Source organism: Chaetura pelagica, unplaced genomic scaffold (genome assembly GCF_000747805.2).
Source record: "Chaetura pelagica isolate M959 unplaced genomic scaffold, ChaPel_1.0 scaffold111, whole genome shotgun sequence".
NCBI lineage: Eukaryota > Metazoa > Chordata > Aves > Apodiformes > Apodidae > Chaetura > Chaetura pelagica.
The window spans coordinates 2850638-2869138 of record NW_009952153.1 but is presented as its reverse complement, the minus strand read 5'-3'; the positions used below and the strand labels follow the sequence as shown (position 1 = coordinate 2869138).

General features: G+C 42.0%; 1 protein-coding gene across 1 annotated transcript in view; it reads left to right on the top strand.

Moving 5' to 3' along the window:
* The first annotated feature begins 9640 nt into the window (after positions 1-9640).
* The window catches only part of HAO1 (hydroxyacid oxidase (glycolate oxidase) 1), a 26307-nt gene continuing 17446 nt past the window's right edge, over positions 9641-18501 (top strand). The window contains exon 1 of the mRNA XM_010007118.1: positions 9641-9781. Within this exon, the coding sequence (XP_010005420.1) occupies positions 9645-9781 (137 nt within the window). The 5' untranslated portion in view covers positions 9641-9644. The remainder of the gene's footprint in view (positions 9782-18501) is intronic.

The window sequence follows — 18501 nt, the reverse complement described above, 5'->3', positions numbered from 1 at the left end:
ATATATATATATATATATGTATCTATATACGTATATTGCAAAACCTTGCTAACATGCATGAATTTCATCATCTTCAAGAATACAGAGTAATTGGAGATGAAATTCTCTCATTAGAAGAGATAAGTTGCAAGTGCAAAATGCTGGTTTCCTTTGAGACTGAGATTAATCGGGCAAATTTGTATTAAAATTGTTTTGTTGTGGTTTTTTCAAATGCTCATGAAGAACATATTTACTAAGCAGCTTAACTTTTCCTGTCTGTGTCCTGTTGCATACTGTATCTTGGAACTTGGCAATTGTCTGTTACATCTGTGCAAAGAACAGAATTACTAGCTTGAATATGAGTTTTCTTAAGGTATGTTCTGGGTCTGGAGCTTGAATTTCATATAGTGGACACATGTAAATATGCTTTCACATATCTGAAAACGTACAGTTGGTAATATATATATACATTGCACTATAATGAGAACAGTTTGTCTTATATTGTTTGGCAATGTCCCATGTAATTGAGCAGTTTTAGAAGCTCACAGGCAGCAGGATTCAGTAGCAGTTGGGGTACACTGTGTCTTCATTAAAAAAAACAAACACCAAAACAACAAAAAAACAAAACAAACACTCCAAACTCAAGCTTAAGCTTTTATTTGCAAAAATTAGGAAAACCTGCTGGCCATTGTGGCCTGCAGGGAAGAGCTGTGCACCTAAAAGCTGAGTACAGATTTCTTGTTGCCATGATGTACTTGCTTTTTGCATTATCTGTGCATCAGGAGCTCATAAAAGTTTAAAAGAAAACCAAGACCTTAATCCTATTTAATGAGACAAGCAAGAGTCTGAGTGTATATTCAGTTATGTGAACTTGCATAAGATAAGAATGGGCACATCCCATCAGTAATGGATCCAAAACTACCCGACACTGAAAAACAGATGGGACTGTATCCAGTGCAGATTGAGGGCAGTGATGCCTTTGGTTGTGTACCAAAGAGGATATTTTACACTGCATAGGGTCTTCTGATATTCCTTGTGTAGGAGGGAGCATGTCAATATTACATTTTGATTCAGTTCTTTACTTTTGTAATACGGAGACAGTCACCTAATGTCCTCTTCAGCTGTTTAAAGAGGTCTTTTAAAAAGATACAGAACATCCTTACACCTAACACTGTCTTTGTTATATGCTATTGGGAGTATGAAGTATTAAAAAGTCAAATGGAGCACTTCTCAGTGCTCAAGATGAGACATTTGGGCATTTTGAATGTATAGACAAATAAGGTGTTCCCACAAGAATTGGATTTCAGTACAGCCTCAGTGAATTTCAAACAAAACCACAATCCAGAAGCAATACTTCATCCTACAAGTTACGGGATGTAAGAGATGCTGTAGGAAAGATCAGAGACTCCTTTGTGTGGCGGTTCTTTGAAATCTGTTTTTGTGTGTCACTGATAAGTTTGAATTATTTAAAATGAAGATGTTACATATTTTTCCATCATAGTAGACCTAATTGTAAGATCACTCTCTGAGCAGGGATTAAGTAAGCAGGCAGCAAGTGACAGCAGTTCATGTCTTCATAGTTCTGTCTTGTGAATGTGAAAATGAGCTGTACTAGGCTTTTAAAGTGTCTTGAACATAAATTGTATGTGATTGCTCCTGTGTTCTCATTAATAAAGTAGGGAATATTAATGCTGACTTGGGTTTGACTGTATTTGACATGTTTTAGAGTATCTTATTACAAAGATCACTAAATTGTGATTAAGACTTCAGGGAAACAGATGCTGTGCAACCATCAATATCTCCAGTGTAGTTTTGCAATTGTAGGAAAAATATTTTATCATGATAATGGAGACACGCAACTTTAACTAATATAGTTTATCTGGCAAACAAGTAGCTAATACTGTGAAGACTAAAGTTGTGGTTAATCAGACCACTAGCTATGCAGTAAAATAGTAATGTTAACGTACCTTCCAGAATCAGGTTTTTTTCCCACTAAAACATATTTTAATTGAATCATGCAAGTAGAGTACTAATTAGATCATTACAGTAAGTACTAAACCTGGTGTGTTTCCAAAAAAAAAGTCAGTATCAACCTTTTTTGCAATCTGCGTGTTCTGTTATCTGGTTCTGTTACAATTAATTAAAAAAAATGGAACTTGTCTTTGCAACCTCAGTATGGACAAAATGCCCATGGAGAAGCTGCTGCTAAGTGTTAAAAATGTTTTGTTGAAGAATGAGGCTGTAAGGCTTGTAATGTCAAAAATAACTTAAAGATTTTTGAGAACCAATTTAAATCCCAAATGGGATTCCATGCCACTCTGAAAACCATTTCCTGATGGAGCTGAGCATGAATGCTCACAAGCAAGTAATTATCCAATGGGTTACTTATTAAAGAGGCTAGAAATACATAGAGCCTTTCAAAACTCCTGTTCTTGAGATTTCTGTGAAACTTGTGTGCATGTCTTGGAATTCTGTATATATGCTGCACCCCTGCTGGGCAGCATTTGTGATGTGGGCTTTCTTCGTGGAAATGTTATACAGGATTGTAATTTATGTGGAAGTGTTGCAAATTTATACTGTGAGTATTTTTACATAAATTCCATATAAATATTGTATTTTCCATTATCTTGTAGTTTTCATTTTCATAATTTGAAGATTGCTTGTCTGTGTAATTAACAAAATATTTATTTAATACTGATTTTCCAATTAATGATAGAGGTTGTTTTATGAAGATTCCTTAAACTTTTCAAAACAAACCTGTACACTAATGAATCCTTGTTGTATGAGTGGGAAAAATGTTTGGAAGCTCACCTACACTGAGGTTTTCATTGTAGCGACTCTGGAGGACTTCATCTCTGTGTTAGGTTATTTTTCCCCCCTCTTCAGGAATCAACTGTCTAACTCTCTGGACTAATTTTTCTGTTCTAATTTTCTCTGGAATTTGGAGGACAGCACTATATTTCTCCTTACTTCTGTGATCAAAAAGAGGTGTACAGATCCAAATGGCACATCTTCTGGTTGAGTTTTGCAGCAAGCAGTCATAAATAAAGAAATTTGCCTTAGGGCCAGGTGTGCTGGTGGAAGAAGTCACTACCAGGAATCATAGCTGCAGTGTGTCTGGATGATGTGAACAACTGTTGGATCCAGTACCCAGATTCATTCTGTTCAGGTGAGTTTCCTGACCTGCCTTTCAGTCTGAACAGAACTGCTGCATGGGTTGGGTGACTTGCTTTTCACTTGGATCATCTTTTCCATTGCATTGATTTCCTGATGTAAAGTTGAAGGGGGACTGGTATCAAATGAAGCCCTTTGAGTGTTTTGTTGTTTTACTGTTCAATCAGCTGTTTCTTGTTCAGTCTTACAATATGAGAATATGAAATTTTCTCCATGAAAACAGGCAGATGGAATACTGCTTTCAGAATCTGAGTTTTGACAATTACTCTGTTTAAGCAATCAAACATAAGCTCTATTTTTATAGACAAAGTAAGGTATCTCTGGCTGTATTGGAGCAGAAAAGCTTGAGCTTCTATTGGAATGTTGAGCTGGACCAGTAATAATTCTCAGCTCTGACAGCAGGGCTGTCAAGTTGCATGTGCCTGCTCCTAGGAGCTGATCACAGACTGAAAATGAAAAGCTCCATGGCATTGCAGCAGGCTTTTTTGCTGACACTATGGTAGTGGGAAGGAAATGGATCCCCTCCTTTTCCCTTAGATTCTGAGTATTACCCACACACAGAGAAAACACTGGGAAGCTTGGCTGTGAAGGGCTGCTGTGCATTTCCCTTGTGATGCTTTTGTAGCTCTTCCTGGGAGCCACCTGCTTTTTTTGCATTTTTCTGCTTATTCTTCCACTCCCAGCTTGTCATGCATCAGCACTTCATTTGTAAGCTCACTTGCCAGGGAACAAAGTCTACCAGTACCTTTCTTTCATTCCCTACCCTACAGGGGGGAAAAGAAGTGTTGTGTTCTACTTAAATGAAGATTGCAGTGATGACTAATTTTAGCCAAACATCTTTATTTCTTTCTCAATAGAAATAAAGGCTTCAAAAACTCTGTGCTTTACTTTTACTTTGTCTTTTCCTGAGGAGAAGGAGAAACTCTGTATTTAAAAACACAGGCAATAAATGGGGATTCAGTTATCAAATATTTTCATTTAAGTTTTCATTTTATATGGAGAGGCCCTTTTTCTTGGCTTGCTAGAATTTCTCAAAGCTTGCTAGTACTTCTGACTTTTGACATCTGTGAATCTGAATTCAGTGGGGCAAGAGAGCTGAACCTAGGCACTGCTGAACTTCTCAACACAAGCTGTGCTGGTAGCTCATGTGCTTGCAGAGGCTGCAGATATTATAGTGGTTATTCAGAATGTTTTGCTGTGAGTCCCACATGAAGGCCATGAAAAGATCATGCTTTAAAAGGGCACTTTTAATGTTTGGTTATTGCTGTGTAGTTGGGGGTGGGGGGCAAAAATGTCACTTAGAACCTCTTTATAGATCTCCCCTGGATTGTTTTAATTGTAATCAATCATCCAGTTCCTTCCAGGAGATCTGGTCCTCCATTTCATGCTCTAGTCTCCCTCCACCCCAGCAGTCCTCAGACTTCTGGACTCACTTCCCAAAGTAGACATCCAAGTGCTTGTTAGGCCACCTGCTGCTCACTGTACTGCGTCAAAGAATCATCATAGAATCACACAATGGTTTGGGTTGGAGGTGACCTTAAAGATCATCTAGATCCAACCCCCCTGCATTGGCAGTGGCACCTCCCACTAGATCAGGTTGCTGCTAGAGCCCCATCAAACCTGGCCTTGAACACTTGCAGGGATGGAGCATCTACAACTTCCCCGGGCAACCTTTTCCAGTGTCTCACCACTACAGTGCCTGGCAAGATTATCCTTAGTGCCATCAAGCGGCTTGTAGAAGACAACCAGGGGATCAGGTCCAGCCAACATGGGTTTAAGGAAGGAAGGTCCTGCCTGTCTAACCTCATTTCCTGTGACTGTGTGACACGCCTAATGGATGAGGGGAAGGCTGTGGATGTGGCCTACCTTGACTTCAGCAAGGCCTTTGGCAGTCTCCCACAGCATCCTCCTGGAGAAGCCAGCAATCCACGGCTTCGACAGGTGCACCCTTTGCTGGGTTAAAAACTGGTTGGATGACTGAGCTCAGAGAGTGATGGTGAATGGAGCTCTGCCCAGCTGGTGTCTGGTGACCAGCAGTGTCCCCCAGGGATCAGTGCTGGGCCCAGTCCTATTCAACATCTTTATTGACCTGGATGTGGGGATTGAGTCCACCCCCAGTAAGTTCACTGATGACACCAGGATGGGGGGGGAGTGTTGGTCTGGGAGGGTAGGAAGCAGCTGCAGGAGGACCTGGACAGGCTGGGTCGATGGGCCGAGGCCAAGGGCGTGGAATTCAACAAGACCAAGTGCAGGGTCCTGCACTTTGGCCACAATAACCCCAGGCAGCGCTACAGGCTGGGGGAGGAGTGGCTGGAGAGCAGCCCAGCAGAGAGGGACCTGGGAGTACTGGTTGACAACTGGTTGAACATGAGCCAGCAGTGTGCCCAGGTGGCCCGGAAGGCCAGTGACATCCTGGCTTGTATCAGGAATAGTGTGGCCAGCAGGAGCGGGGATGTAATTCTCCCCCTCTACTCAGCACTGGTGAGACCTCACCTCAAGTACTGTGTCCAGTTCTGAGCCCCTCACTTCAAGAAGGATATCGAGGTGTTGGAGCAGGGCCAGAGGAGAGCAACAAGGCTGGTGAAGGGACTAGAGGGAAAGTCTTACAGGGATGGGCTGAGGGAGCTGGGGTTGTTTAGCCTGGAGAAGAGGAGACTCGGGGGGGACCTTATCACTCTCTTCAGCTACCTGAAGGGAGGCTGTAGTCAGGTGTGGGCTGGGCTCTTTTTCCAGGCAACTAGCAACAAGACCACAGGGCATGGCCTCAAGCTGCTCCAGGGGAGGTTTAGATTGGATATTAGGAAGTACTTCCTCACGAAGAGGGTGATTAGACATTGGAATGGACTTCCCAGGGAAGTGGTGGAGGCACCGTCCTTGGATGTGTTCAAGGAAAGGCTGGATGTGGCACTTAGTGCCATGGCCTAGCTGATGTGGTGATGTTAGGTCATAGGCTGGACTTGATGATCTTAAGGGGCTTTTTCAGCCTTGGTGATTCTATGATTTTCATAGTGAAGAATGGGAAGAAACTGTCCTCATTCCTGCAATAGGTCTGTTGTTTTCAACTCAGTCTAATGCTGCAGTCACAGATGGCTGCTGGAAATAAAGCCACACACATTTTCTGTTCGTCCTTCTGACTGACTTGGAGGGGCCAAAGTAAATTGGTTAAGCTCTGACTGATGTGAGGTACTCACTGAAAACACTTAACAATCTGTAAATAGATAATTTTTATTTAATTTGCAGAAATTCACAAATGTTCATGGGGAAACTGGAAGTCAAGATATCTGTTTACTTATGTAAGAAAGCTACTTAATAAAATAGCTTTACGTAAGTCTTGAGAAATAGGTAATCACTGGGGCATTGAAATATTTTAATTATATATTCCAGTTAACTTTTCCAGTTAATCTTTACTGCAGTTAACTGAAGTGAGAAAATCCCAGCTGACTCATCCCTCATCTGTAGAGTTTTTTTGTGTGTTCTCAAGATACCACAGACATCATCTCTTTGGTCTTGCAGTAGGACACAGTGTTTTAGACTAAAGTGCTATGTAGGAATTTCTCTCTCTAGCAAAAAAGATGTATCAGGAAAAACATGTTTTGATACCTCTTGGAATGATTTTATTGACTTTTTATTGGATTGCTTTCTAAACCAGTAGTTCTATCTTTGTGTGTAATAGTTGTATTTGCTACTGGATTTTGTGATACTCCTTTTTGAACTAAAATGAAGTTTCCTTTGCCAGAGCCTGGTTCAGCGTAGCTCCAGTTACATGATGCTCTTCTCCATTGGTAATTCTCTGGTGACCTGCCAAGGGAACAAGTGAGAAGTAGAAGATATGGGAGAGGATGTTAATGCTACCCTGATTATGTTGGTTTGCTTTTTTTTTTTTTTTCCCTCTACCCTAATTGCTTCTGAAATTTTCAGAAGAATCGTGCATTGACTTTTATCAGCAAGGTTTGCCATGGCTGCTTGGGTAAACTCATTGCTGTTAAGTCAGCTGCTGTTCTTTTGCTTCAAGGTTAAAGTTCAGACAGATGATGTCTCATTAAGCAGCTGGAGGAAATCTTTCATGCAGAGAGATTCATTAAAAAGAGGAGCCAATTACTTGGAGGGAAGCTGTGCCTGAGCTGACCTGTGTCGGTGTCAGATGTGCTGGGGAGATGTTGGCTGCACTCTTAAGAGGTCAAGTAGTCCTAGTTCAGCAGCAAATCAAACTTTTAATTTTGCTTAGTTTTACCTTATTTGTGGTGATATTGGCACTTTCCACTGCACCCTAGCTCATAAACTGGCCAGCAGTGGGGGAGGGGGAAGGTCCTGCCGGAGCAGAGGAGTTCCTAGCTCCCGGTGGACTCCTGAGGTCTGTGGAGCTTCCCAAAGCATGTTGGCTGGCTGGCAGCAGGAAGTCAGTGACCCCCATTGGGCTTTGGTGTGTGGTAGGCATACCTGGGGATCTGAAAAGAGTGGTATGTGAGCAACTTCGTGATACCAGAAAATAGAAGAACTTAATGCCTGAGTGGCGAATAATGACCAGTAAATGAAATCACCGATATTGTGTGAATACAGCAAATTAATGTATAAGTGGAGAGAAAGATCAATGTGGGAAGTGTTTTGCAGAGCTTAACTCTTTTAAGTGAATACAGGCATGCAAGATGGAGGGGAGAACAGTGGTGAAACAGTATTGTTACCTTCAGAATTTTTTGTGAAACTTTCCAACATAAAAAGGTTTTGAATTCATTAAGATTGAGTTCAGCTGCACGTATTAAAATGTTTAGTTATTGTGCAATGTGTACTGCCTCACACTCCTAGGATAAATACATGGTTTTAGCACAGGCAATGTAAATTTTAAATAAATGAAAGCAGATGTGTCCCCAGTTTTGTGCTGGGAGCATGGAGAAATGTCAGCGTTAAGCCAGTTTGCATTTAAATTTTATCTGACACTGATCTGTGATAAATGCCTCATGATGTAACTTTCTGTATATTGGTATTAATTTCCAATAATTTCTCCCATGAATATTCTGACTAGCTAGGAAAGTGACTCCCTACACAGTAAAATTAAATCTGAGATGCCTGGGAAAGCAGTTGGAGAAATAGCTTCAAATCTTAGTGCCATCATTCTGTTTAAATGATTCCTGAGACTGAGTTTACAGCTGGTGCCATCCTTCCTGCCTTAGCCCCTGAGATATCCTTCCAAAGACATTTGACAGTCTCCTTTGAATCTTAACAATTTTTCTCACTCTTTGCACAATATCATGTTCCTAGTGGTTATTTATAAACCAGCAGCAAGGAAGATGGCTGTGGTTTTCACAGAGATATATCTATATTTAACTTGATGTTATCTGAATTCTTCAACCTTGCTGAAGAATGGGAAAAAACAAAGTCACTTAAAGCCCAAAGTTACTGAAGGGAGTGAGGTGTGACTGGTGCTTGCATTGCATTTTATTTCTTCCTCTCAGTGCACCACAATTAACAAAACAGTGAGCAAAATATATGGGCTCTCTGGATTCTTTGCACCAGGGGTTTGTTGTGAGCACTGTACAGTCTGCCTCGCTCCTGTGCAAGCTGCAAAGCCTGCCACATCTTGCATCATATTTGGGAGGATTTGTTTCCATTTAATATATTGATTTCTCCCTTCTCCCCCAGATCTGGTCTTAATAAAATGGTATTGTTGTTAATTGAAATGTGCGCAGCCAGAAATCTGAAATATATACATGTGATACATTTGTAAGTTTTCCCTGTCAAATACTGTACACCTGTTGGAAGCTATGTATGTATGTTACATTTTAAGTCAAGATGCAATCAAGAAATCTTAACTGAGTATGTTACGTTTTGGATAAGTGTCATCTCTTTGATACGCTGGTTTTATTTGTAGCTGATAAGTGCATCTGACTTAGTAACATTTTAAGAATAACTAGAGCTCTCTGGATTGTGGAGATGGAATTACCTTAAACTCAGGAGCCATTTGCCTGAGGATATGTTAGATGCATGGAGCTGCCTGACAACTGGATCCCTGCAAGTTGATTTGGTATCCAGCATTTTAATGGAAAGAATTGGAAACAAGCTTGTGTTGGGTGCTGTCCTAAATGTCCAGGATGGGATCCACTATTATAGGTCATCTAACTCAAGACTTTGCTTTTTGGGCATAAACAATATCTTGTTTCAGTCTCCTGGGTATTAGAGATGATAAAGGCAAACACCAGAGACTGTACGTTTCTGTTACCGCAGGTTTAAGTCATTTATGCTGCACCTAATGATTTCTCTCCTTGCTGATTAATTTCCTTTCTTTTTGCTCTGTTTTATTGCATTGTGTTCTAGGTTGGCCATGATCATCTGAAATAAAATGCAGTGCTGAAGTCCAACATGACACAAGAAGTTGGTGTATTTTTTTTGTGTGTTAAGTTGGATCCTGACAAGGTCCCATATTAATGATTTACAGACAAAAATACAAAGCTTATAAAAGAGGGAAGAAGGAATAAACTAACCCTGTGAGATCTGCAAACATGTCTGGAAAACCAGTTTGCATTGCTGATTTTGAAGAGTATGCTAAAAAATTCCTCCCCAAATCCGTATATGATTATTACAGTTCTGGAGCAGATGACCAGGAAACGCTAGCAGATAACATAGCAGCATTTTCAAGGTAGGAGGATGATTTATGGCTGGGGGTGGTTGGTAGGGAGTGTCAATTCTTCTCTATTAGACATAGTGCAATATTAGATTTTTGTGTGAACAACACTCAGTTTTTCTTCAATATTTTTTTTCTAAGAAGACTCATTTTCAGAGCAATCATCTCTCCACTTTCACTCTGCCTAATATTTTCTGTCAAAAGGCAGTCTCTAAAATCCAGTCCTTGAGTATCTTCTTGGCTTTACCTGCGTTTTGTTTCTTTTCTTGACATAAGTTCTCTAAAGAGTCCTTCAGTTTCACTATTAAATCAGCTGATGAAACTAATTTCTACATTTTGTGCTATAAGTGCCAACAAGGGGTTCTTGTGGGGGGGTTGTACCTTTTAGTTCCTGAGGCTCCTTTGCCTTTTGCTTGTTCTTCCTAAACTTAATTAGTTATGCAGACTTACCTGGTAAGGGTTTGTGCAGCTTTCCTAGATCAAAGCTATCAGGAAGGAGTTGCCTATCCTATCTCTGGAGTGAACTGTGAAAGTCAGGGCTCAGTACAGGATGGCTAAGCAGTGAATGGGGGTTTTCCAGCAGGAAGGTCTGCGCTTCATAAAGAAATACTCTAAATGATGGGAAGTATTATAAACTAGTTTTGACTTAGGAAGTAGCCCCCAAACTCTTGTCAAAACCCAGAAGGGAGTCATCCTCCATCTCAAAAATACAAGGTCAACACAAACTAGCATTTGCTGTCAGATTTGGTGGGAGTCTCAAAACTCCTGTCAGATGAGTCAGTTCCCCAGCCCCTTGGTTTCCGCTGCCCCTAAAGCACCATCCCAGGCTCTGCAGAAGGAAAGGAGGCAGCTGGAGGCTGATGGCCTCAGCCCAGCTGAGCCCCATCAAACCGCCTAAACAATTGCTGCCTTCTCTTTCCTTTGGGTCCTGTTGGTGCAGACATTTAACTCTCCCGCGCTTGTCTTTGCTAATCTCTAAGTGCGTTGTTTTAAATTGCTTTGAGTCTAACAAATCAAAACAATATTTTTCCAATTTGTCTTTAGTCTTTCTACTCCCCACTTTGTTTTTCTGCTGTAGAGTAGCAGTCCTGGTTACTGCTCCAGATGCTTTTGTGCAGGCTGTGAGCAATTCAGCTGGAAATCCCAGGAAGCTTTAGTAAGGCTCTAGGAAACTCAGAAGCAATTAATTTAACGGGTTCTCAGTGGCCAGAGCTCAGAAATCAGCTCAGAACCCTCATTTTAGGGACATATACAGAAAAGCTTTATAATGCCAGAAGAGGAAGAAAACTAACCTCCTCTGTGGCCACTTACCTCAGACCTCTTAGATCCATGCAGAAGCCCCTATCAAAGACTGGACTTGTGCTTGCTCAAAAAAAAAGCCAAAGGACAACTCCAGCTCTAAGGAGTAAATTGGAGCAGGAGGGGATATAGTTGTGCTCACCTAATTATTGGTTTTAATTATTTAATGTTTCCAGATGCTATGATCTTAGTTGCCCTCATAAAACCAAAATTAGATGTTAAGGAAAGGACACTCAAAGGAAGAGCTCAAAGGCAATAAACTCTAGGAGCACTGAACTTTGCTAGAGCTAATAATGATTAAACACAAGTTGGATCTAATCTGCCCAGAGACAGGCTAACTTGCTGTTTTGGTATTAGTGGAGCTAGAATTTGGTGGTGAGATAAGAGCAGCTCTGTTCTGAAGCTGTTTTCCACTGCAGGGGCAGATTCTTCTGATAAGATCATGTCCTTGCATGGGGCAGATCACCCATGGGGGTTCAGGCTCATCACCTCTTTTCTGGCATCTTCTATCATATCTTCCGCAAGATCCTTCAGTTTTAGGCTTTCAAACTTCAGAGCTTGCAGGCAGCCTGGAACTGAAGGAGGTATTAATTGGCGGTGCCTTGAGCAGCCTGAGATGTTACAAAAAGAAAATTAAATTTGCCAGATCCTAGTGTGGCTAAAAGGGTTCCTGTTCCTCAGCAGTGAAAGTATGAAGGGAATAGAAGCTGTATTTCTGTCTTTGCTTCTCCTCCCTTTGTGTATTTGTCTTAACGTAAATGAGATCTGATGTCTGCATTAGCTTTAGGCCATCTGAACATCTTCTAAAAAGGCAGTTAATAAAATCGAAAAGATTAGATGATGGCATTTACTCCATTAGAGCATCAGACAAAACTAAACTTTTTGGCAGTCAGAAAGAGTGGTCATAGGGCAGAAATTCTGAGGTCAAAACTTTGCTTGTTACCTTTCCATCACTCTACCTCTTTCTGAGTGTTCATGAAAGCACACGAAAGTGTGATATGCTGATGGTTGCCCAGCAGATCAGTGGGAGAGCTAGGTTCAGATCCTAAAACCCAGCTTTCCCTGGTGAGACACACATTCCATTTCTTTCTAGTCACATGAAAGGGAAAGGACGCATGGCTGGAGCATGAATATAGTGATTTACAGCTTCCTGGACCAATGTGCTCTTATATCTGTCCATAACAAGAGGGAGATGACAGTAGAGGTGGTCAGAGTTAAAAATAGCTGCTACATAGCACTGAAAAGCATGAGTTGAATGGTTCTCATTGTTCAATTGTTCTCAACATTCCTAGTTCTTTCCTGTACCTGCCTATCTGCAAACTGAGATGTATCCAATAAGCAGTATGCCTGCAGCCAGATGGACCTTCCTTTCTGAACATGTGACCACTTGAGTTGGTCTGTTTAAGGTTTGTGGAAGCCTCTTGAGCACAGGGCTGCTGGGCTGCTTCATCTTGATAACTACAGGAGTTCCTACTTGTCACTGCTGAGGGACAACACGTGGTGGTGATTCCCATTTTCTTAGCACCTGGCCGTTAACCATTACTTAGACCATGTTTGCAATGGCTTCCTGGCAACACATCTAGAAAAGGTGGAAACCTGGTATAAAGTCTTCACAGTATTTTGGTTTCTAAGACCTGTTTGATGTAAGCAGCTTTTAATTTTTCTTTAATGCTGTTGGGAGAAGTATGGTCTAATTGTTAAGGATGCAGGACTCACTCTGACTCTCACACAGTCCCTGTGTGCCTCTGAGCATTTTACTAGGTTTTGTCTGTACTGCAGCTTGTAGGTAAATATAAAGATGGACTTTACACCCCCAAACCACAAAGTTTGATGACTTTGTGAAAGGAACAAGTACATTCAGCTTCATTTCTCATGACCAGAGAACTCCTGTTCATTCCCACTAACAGGCGCTCAGTTGTAGGGTTGTCTGATTAAAAGTGTTTACAATTTATGTAAATATTTATAGATGTATGTATGAATGTTTACATTTAAATGGAAGAAAGCACAAAACTGAACCAGAAGCCTGAATTTTAACCCACACCTTTGTTGTGCACGATTACTGAGGTAAGTAAGGCTGATAGAATGGATTGTATTTGGAGGAAAATCAGTGTTGGATTTGTCTCTGAGCTCTTTATTCTTTGGCAACAGAATGGTTGCATTTATAGAGAAATAAACGCAGTATTATTATTAAGGACTGATCTAGCAAATGAATGGTAGTTTTGATAGATGCTGGAATACCTCTGGAATGACCCATGCAATATTTTGAGCAGCACAATCTATACTCATTAAAATATAAAATGAATATCCTGACCTTTTGACAAAACAGGAGCTTGAAGTACTTTGGACCTGTAATCAGATACCAGAGGAGAAAATGTCTCCAAAAGACCAGTGTTTAAGATTCAGTTAACACTAGGTACAGTAACTCTTCTGTAGCTTCCAGCTCTTCTGGGATTGAAAGGAAGTACCGAAGCTCATGTTTCAACGTGTGTTTTCCTGCTAAGCCACTTTATTAAGTTTTTATTCATGGTTTTAAAATTATGCGGAGATTGCACTGGTATAAGTGAGGCATTAAGACCAAAGATGATTTCGGGTGTCAGAGCATATGTTATGCCCTATGACACCCAACTGCATTCACCTTGCATTTGCTGTGCATCCCAAAACACCGTGTGTTCTTCCCACGCTCTGCTGCCTGACAATCAAATTTCCTCTCAAGTTGTCAAAGGAACAAAGGAGCCTGAATGGAGAACATATTTTATGACAAGGTCAGGACACCTTTAGCTTGATGACATTCAAGAAATCAATCTGTAATCTCCCCTTTTGGCATTTTAATGAACAAGGATATCTGTGTGTGTAGGAACATATTTCTGCTAATCTGCCGTGACACGTTCTGCCATTGACTCCCTGGTGGCCTTTGGAGAAGATGCAGTTAGTTGCTTTTTGTGAGGAATCGTGGTTGCTTGCTTATCCGTGACAGCATCGATGCGTATTTTTCTGTAGATGTGTTGTCGTCTTCTCGTCTGGGTATTAAGGGTGTTAAAATTACTGGATACATAAATAATTTAAAGTTCAGTTAAAAAAGCAAGGCTGAGAATGTGATTGGGGTCAAACAAGCATGTGAAGTTGTAGGGGGGAGAAAAGGGAAGGAATGCTTGTAATAATAAGTTGGTTACATTTCTGTGACATCTTTCACCTTGGATTTGCAGAGTGCTGTGAAGAGAGTTACAGTGTGGATGGCACAGACACCTTGGGACAGAAAATTGATTTTTGCACAGCAAAAGCAGCTGTTGCTTGGCCTTGCACAGCTCTAGCACCTCCTCCTGATGATGGGAAGTGGAGATGTAGGGGAGATTGAGGCAGCAAAAAGGCTGAAGACTGCCTGGACAGTGTGTCCTTGCCCAAATGTACTGCTTGTAATGTAGCATGAAGGGATTATATAGCAATGTCTTGGAAAGGAAACATGAAGAGCAGCTTCAAAATGTGTTGCAATTTGAAAAATTCAGCATTTTTCACAGCTGAAAATGAATGTGGAAAGTGTGAGTGCTTTCCTTTTGCCCAACTGCAAGATAATTTACATTCTGATTTTTTTTTTTTTTTACTGTTAAGGAAAAAGATACACTTCTTAATTCCCCCTCCTTTCCTTTCATCCCTTCAAAACAGCATTTAGTTGAAGTGGGTAATCAAAAGATGAGTAAAAAAAAATAAATATAAGGCTTTTATAAAATATCCAGGAAATCTTTGAGTAAAAAGACTTGAAGGAAGCAAGTGGTGTGTCTAATGTATGTACGCTCTGGTTAGTGGGAAATAGTCTGTTGCATTTTGCTTGCTGTTGTTAAGGGCTTGGCCAGAAAATGCCTTGCTTCAAGTGTCCAGCAAAATCACAGCTGCAAACACCCACGTTTCCAAAGTAGGACCAGGTTTTATTTAGAATCTAAAACTAAGGTAGTGATCTCTTTGATTTATTTATTATTTTTTTTTCTGTGTGTGTGTGTGACCCAGTAATTACTCATAAATGAGTGTTGACTTGATGTTGGTCTAGACGATGCAACCTGATAAGGTGTGAGGGCAAGCCACAGAAGACATTGGAAGAGACATTTCAAATCTGGGGCATAATGAGCCTGAGGACCCCAAAAACCTCATGGATCGAGTACTTTGATGGTACATGAAGGTATATGGGAAGGAGGCCATACTGCTCCTTGAAACAGCCTAATTTTTCTTGCATACCATTGGGAGGATTTCTGTTCTTTGTTTCTTTCCCAACTAAAAGCACTACAGAAATGTTGGTACTTCAGGGCTGATCCTCACGTGTGGTCTTTGAGATGGCAAGTGGTTTGCACCAGGTAGAAATCTAACAGGTCAGGGACAGAAGAGAAACTAGGAGACTGGGGAAGCAGGAAATACATCTTCATGCTTTTGAGTTTCACCATAAAAATGAGTAAGGTTATTAAAGGATTTTTGTTTTCTATATATTTGCTCCAATGTCTTAGAGCTTGGAGATAGCCTTTGGAATGAGGATTAGGAAGAAAGGCAGTGGGGAGGAAAGTCATGTTTTCTTTGTCCAACCCCAAGCTCATCCTCCCTTGAAGAATAACAAACCAATACAATAGCATGAAAACAAATCTGAGGAGACATACTTGCCGTGTGTGTCTTGGCACTGAATAATACAGCTTGCTTCCACAACTACACGTCTCCTTCCAAGCATCATAACTATTTTTCTTCTCCCTGAGAAGTGCTTCCTGGAGAGCTGGCACAGCCCTGTGCTTGAGGGCTTCAGAAACTTGGGTCTCATCCTGCTTCTGTCCAAGGTTTCTTATGGAGGTGCTTCTTAATCTGTCTATAAAACAAAGATTGTATTTTCTTTTTCTTCTAACCTGTCATCTTAATATGCAAACTCAAGCTGGCCACTACTCGCTGTCAGAGCATAGTCTGATGGTAACAGTGACTCTGGTTGCAATCTCCTTGCTAGTAATAATAGTATCAGTCTAGTGCTGGGAAGGTAGTCAGGTTAAGCAGAACTAGAGCTTAAGTTTGTAATTATTTTCTGTAATTAGAACTCAACAACCATAAACTAAAAGTGCAGAGGTCTTTCAGAGGGAGGGATGCTTAGTGGCAGGTCGATGTGTACCCTACTGGGGCTTGCAGTGAGCCTTGGCCTGGCTCAGTGCGCGCTGTGTCCACAAGCAGCCCCTGCTAACGCACACCCTCTGGTGGCTTCTAGGAACAGTGGCTGCACTGCAACATTGCCTGAATGGTCAGAAAAGGTCCAATTAAACAGGTTGCCCCCAGGAAAGTGACCCTATTAAGTTTGAATACTGTGAGGTCATCTGGTTGACCCCATCACAAGAGGGATCATGATACTGTTGTGCTGCTGTTGTGGGGAGGAAAAAAGATAAATTTCTGAATGTCCAAGCATGTGGTGTCCAGCTTGGCCACAATAAATTGTGATTTCAGATGAGGTGTGGTTTAGTTTGCTCTGGTTTGGAGTCAGCTTCCATTTGTACCAAAGCTGAAGACCCCAGTGGAGAATAAAGCCCAGTTCTGGGTGGATGTGGTTTCTGGTGGACACAGTTTTCACGGTCCGAACCGGATTTTGGGTTGAAGCCGCTTTATCTCGGGGCACAATTTCCCTGTTTATCAGGATTTTCTGACACCAATTACATGTATTCAGGATAGCCTTGAATTATTTCAGTGTGGGTGAGTCCCTGGCTGGGAGCCTATTTTCTTCCACCAGGTATAACCGATTGATAAGCTCCTCTCAGAAGCACACACACACACAGATTATGTGTTTCAAATACCACTTTACTGTAAAAGTTTTCAAAGTGTGTGTGTGTAAAATTGGATATGTAAACGTACCCGGTTGGCAAATAGATAGAAAAAAAGACTATTATAGTTTGGGGTAGAGAGGGCCCGAAGCCTTTCCCATATAGGGTCGACAAGGTGCGTGTAAGGAAGGGGCCAATGACACACCCGTGGGGAGAAGGTGTTAGAGATGAAAGGTTTAGAAGGTGATGTTGTGTTCCTGGAGGCGGGGGTGAGGCGAGTTGTGGTAGCAGTGGCAGATCCAGGGCAGGTGGCACCAGCGACAGGGACAGCAGGGGCTGCAGCAGCTGCTGCCTTCATCCTTCTGGTGCCTCGGGCTGGCAGCCGAGCTGCCGTGTGCCTGGGCACATGGGGATGGCTCTTTTTGGAGTCTGGGCACGACACGGGTTGCAGGGCTACTCACCACTATCGCCCTGAAGAGCTTCTTCTGATGGTCTCAGGAGCGCTGGAGAGGCGAGGAGTCTGATGCTGTTTTTTCCTCACTGGATCTGGGTCTTGTGGCAAAGTCATGGCCTGTGGTGGTCTCAGCCAAGGCTGCTTTCAGCTTGGCTCCTTTTATCTGGTTTTCCTTCTCCTCACTCTTTTGTCTTCTTTTCTCCTCTCTGCTTTGTAGCAGCAGCAGCGGTAAGGATCCCACAAAGGATCGTTCTTACCAGCATTCCTTGATGTGCAGTCTTCGGCCACCTCTCCCAGGCCTACCTGCAGCTCGTGATGAAGTCCCAGCCGTGACCCCCACACCATTTGCCACCGTTTCTCCTTTTATTTTATTTTTTCTGTTATCTCTCTATTGCAGTCAATTTCAGTGAGAGACATACTTTTAGAGGCCAGTTCTCCACAACACTGAAGGCTAGGGAAGATTGGGAATGACTGAGCAGATGATGAGCCACATCATTCAAGGAGCAGATCATAATTTACCCTACTGGGAAAGCATTGGTGCTACTCAGTCTTTTCCTGCATTAAATTGCAGTGGCTGTGTTTGGTGTTTTCCCAGAGGCCTGGGGTCCCTGGGTTTGTCCCTGGGGCTGCAGCTGTACTCCCAGAGACTGTGTTGCAGAGCAGCTGGTGACTGCTGGGGACAGGATCTTCCTGTGCACAGTGACTCCATACCCATGCCAGCAGAGATGCAGTGCAGTGGATTTCCACACACCCTTGAGCTGAGGGAAGCCAGGGGAGCCATCCTGCCTACCTGCTTCCCATGTGGCAGCTCATTTCTCTACAGTCTCACAGCATGAGACCCGTAGCACATGGATGAAGGGCTAAACATGCTGGTCACGATAGTTTTATCCAAAAAAATCCTGTGTCTTTTGGCTCCCTAATCCATAAAAGGAAAAACTGAGGGGGATGATACATTCTGTTCCTGCACACCCTCTGTCATCCAGTTCTGCCCTAGCGCTTTCTAGGAGACTGAGAGTCCCCATGAACCTTATTTTGCAGTTCTTAACTTCCATTTCAAATTATACCAGCCAATAATGTTCAAAGGCTCTGTGCCTTTTCACCCTCCACAGACTTTGGTCCCTCCTTGCCTACTTCCCACTGTCTTTGTGCATTTTGTGGGTTGTGCAACAAGGTTCTGCTCCAGCCCCACCACAGTTTTCACCCTATTTCTTCTGACAGCAGGA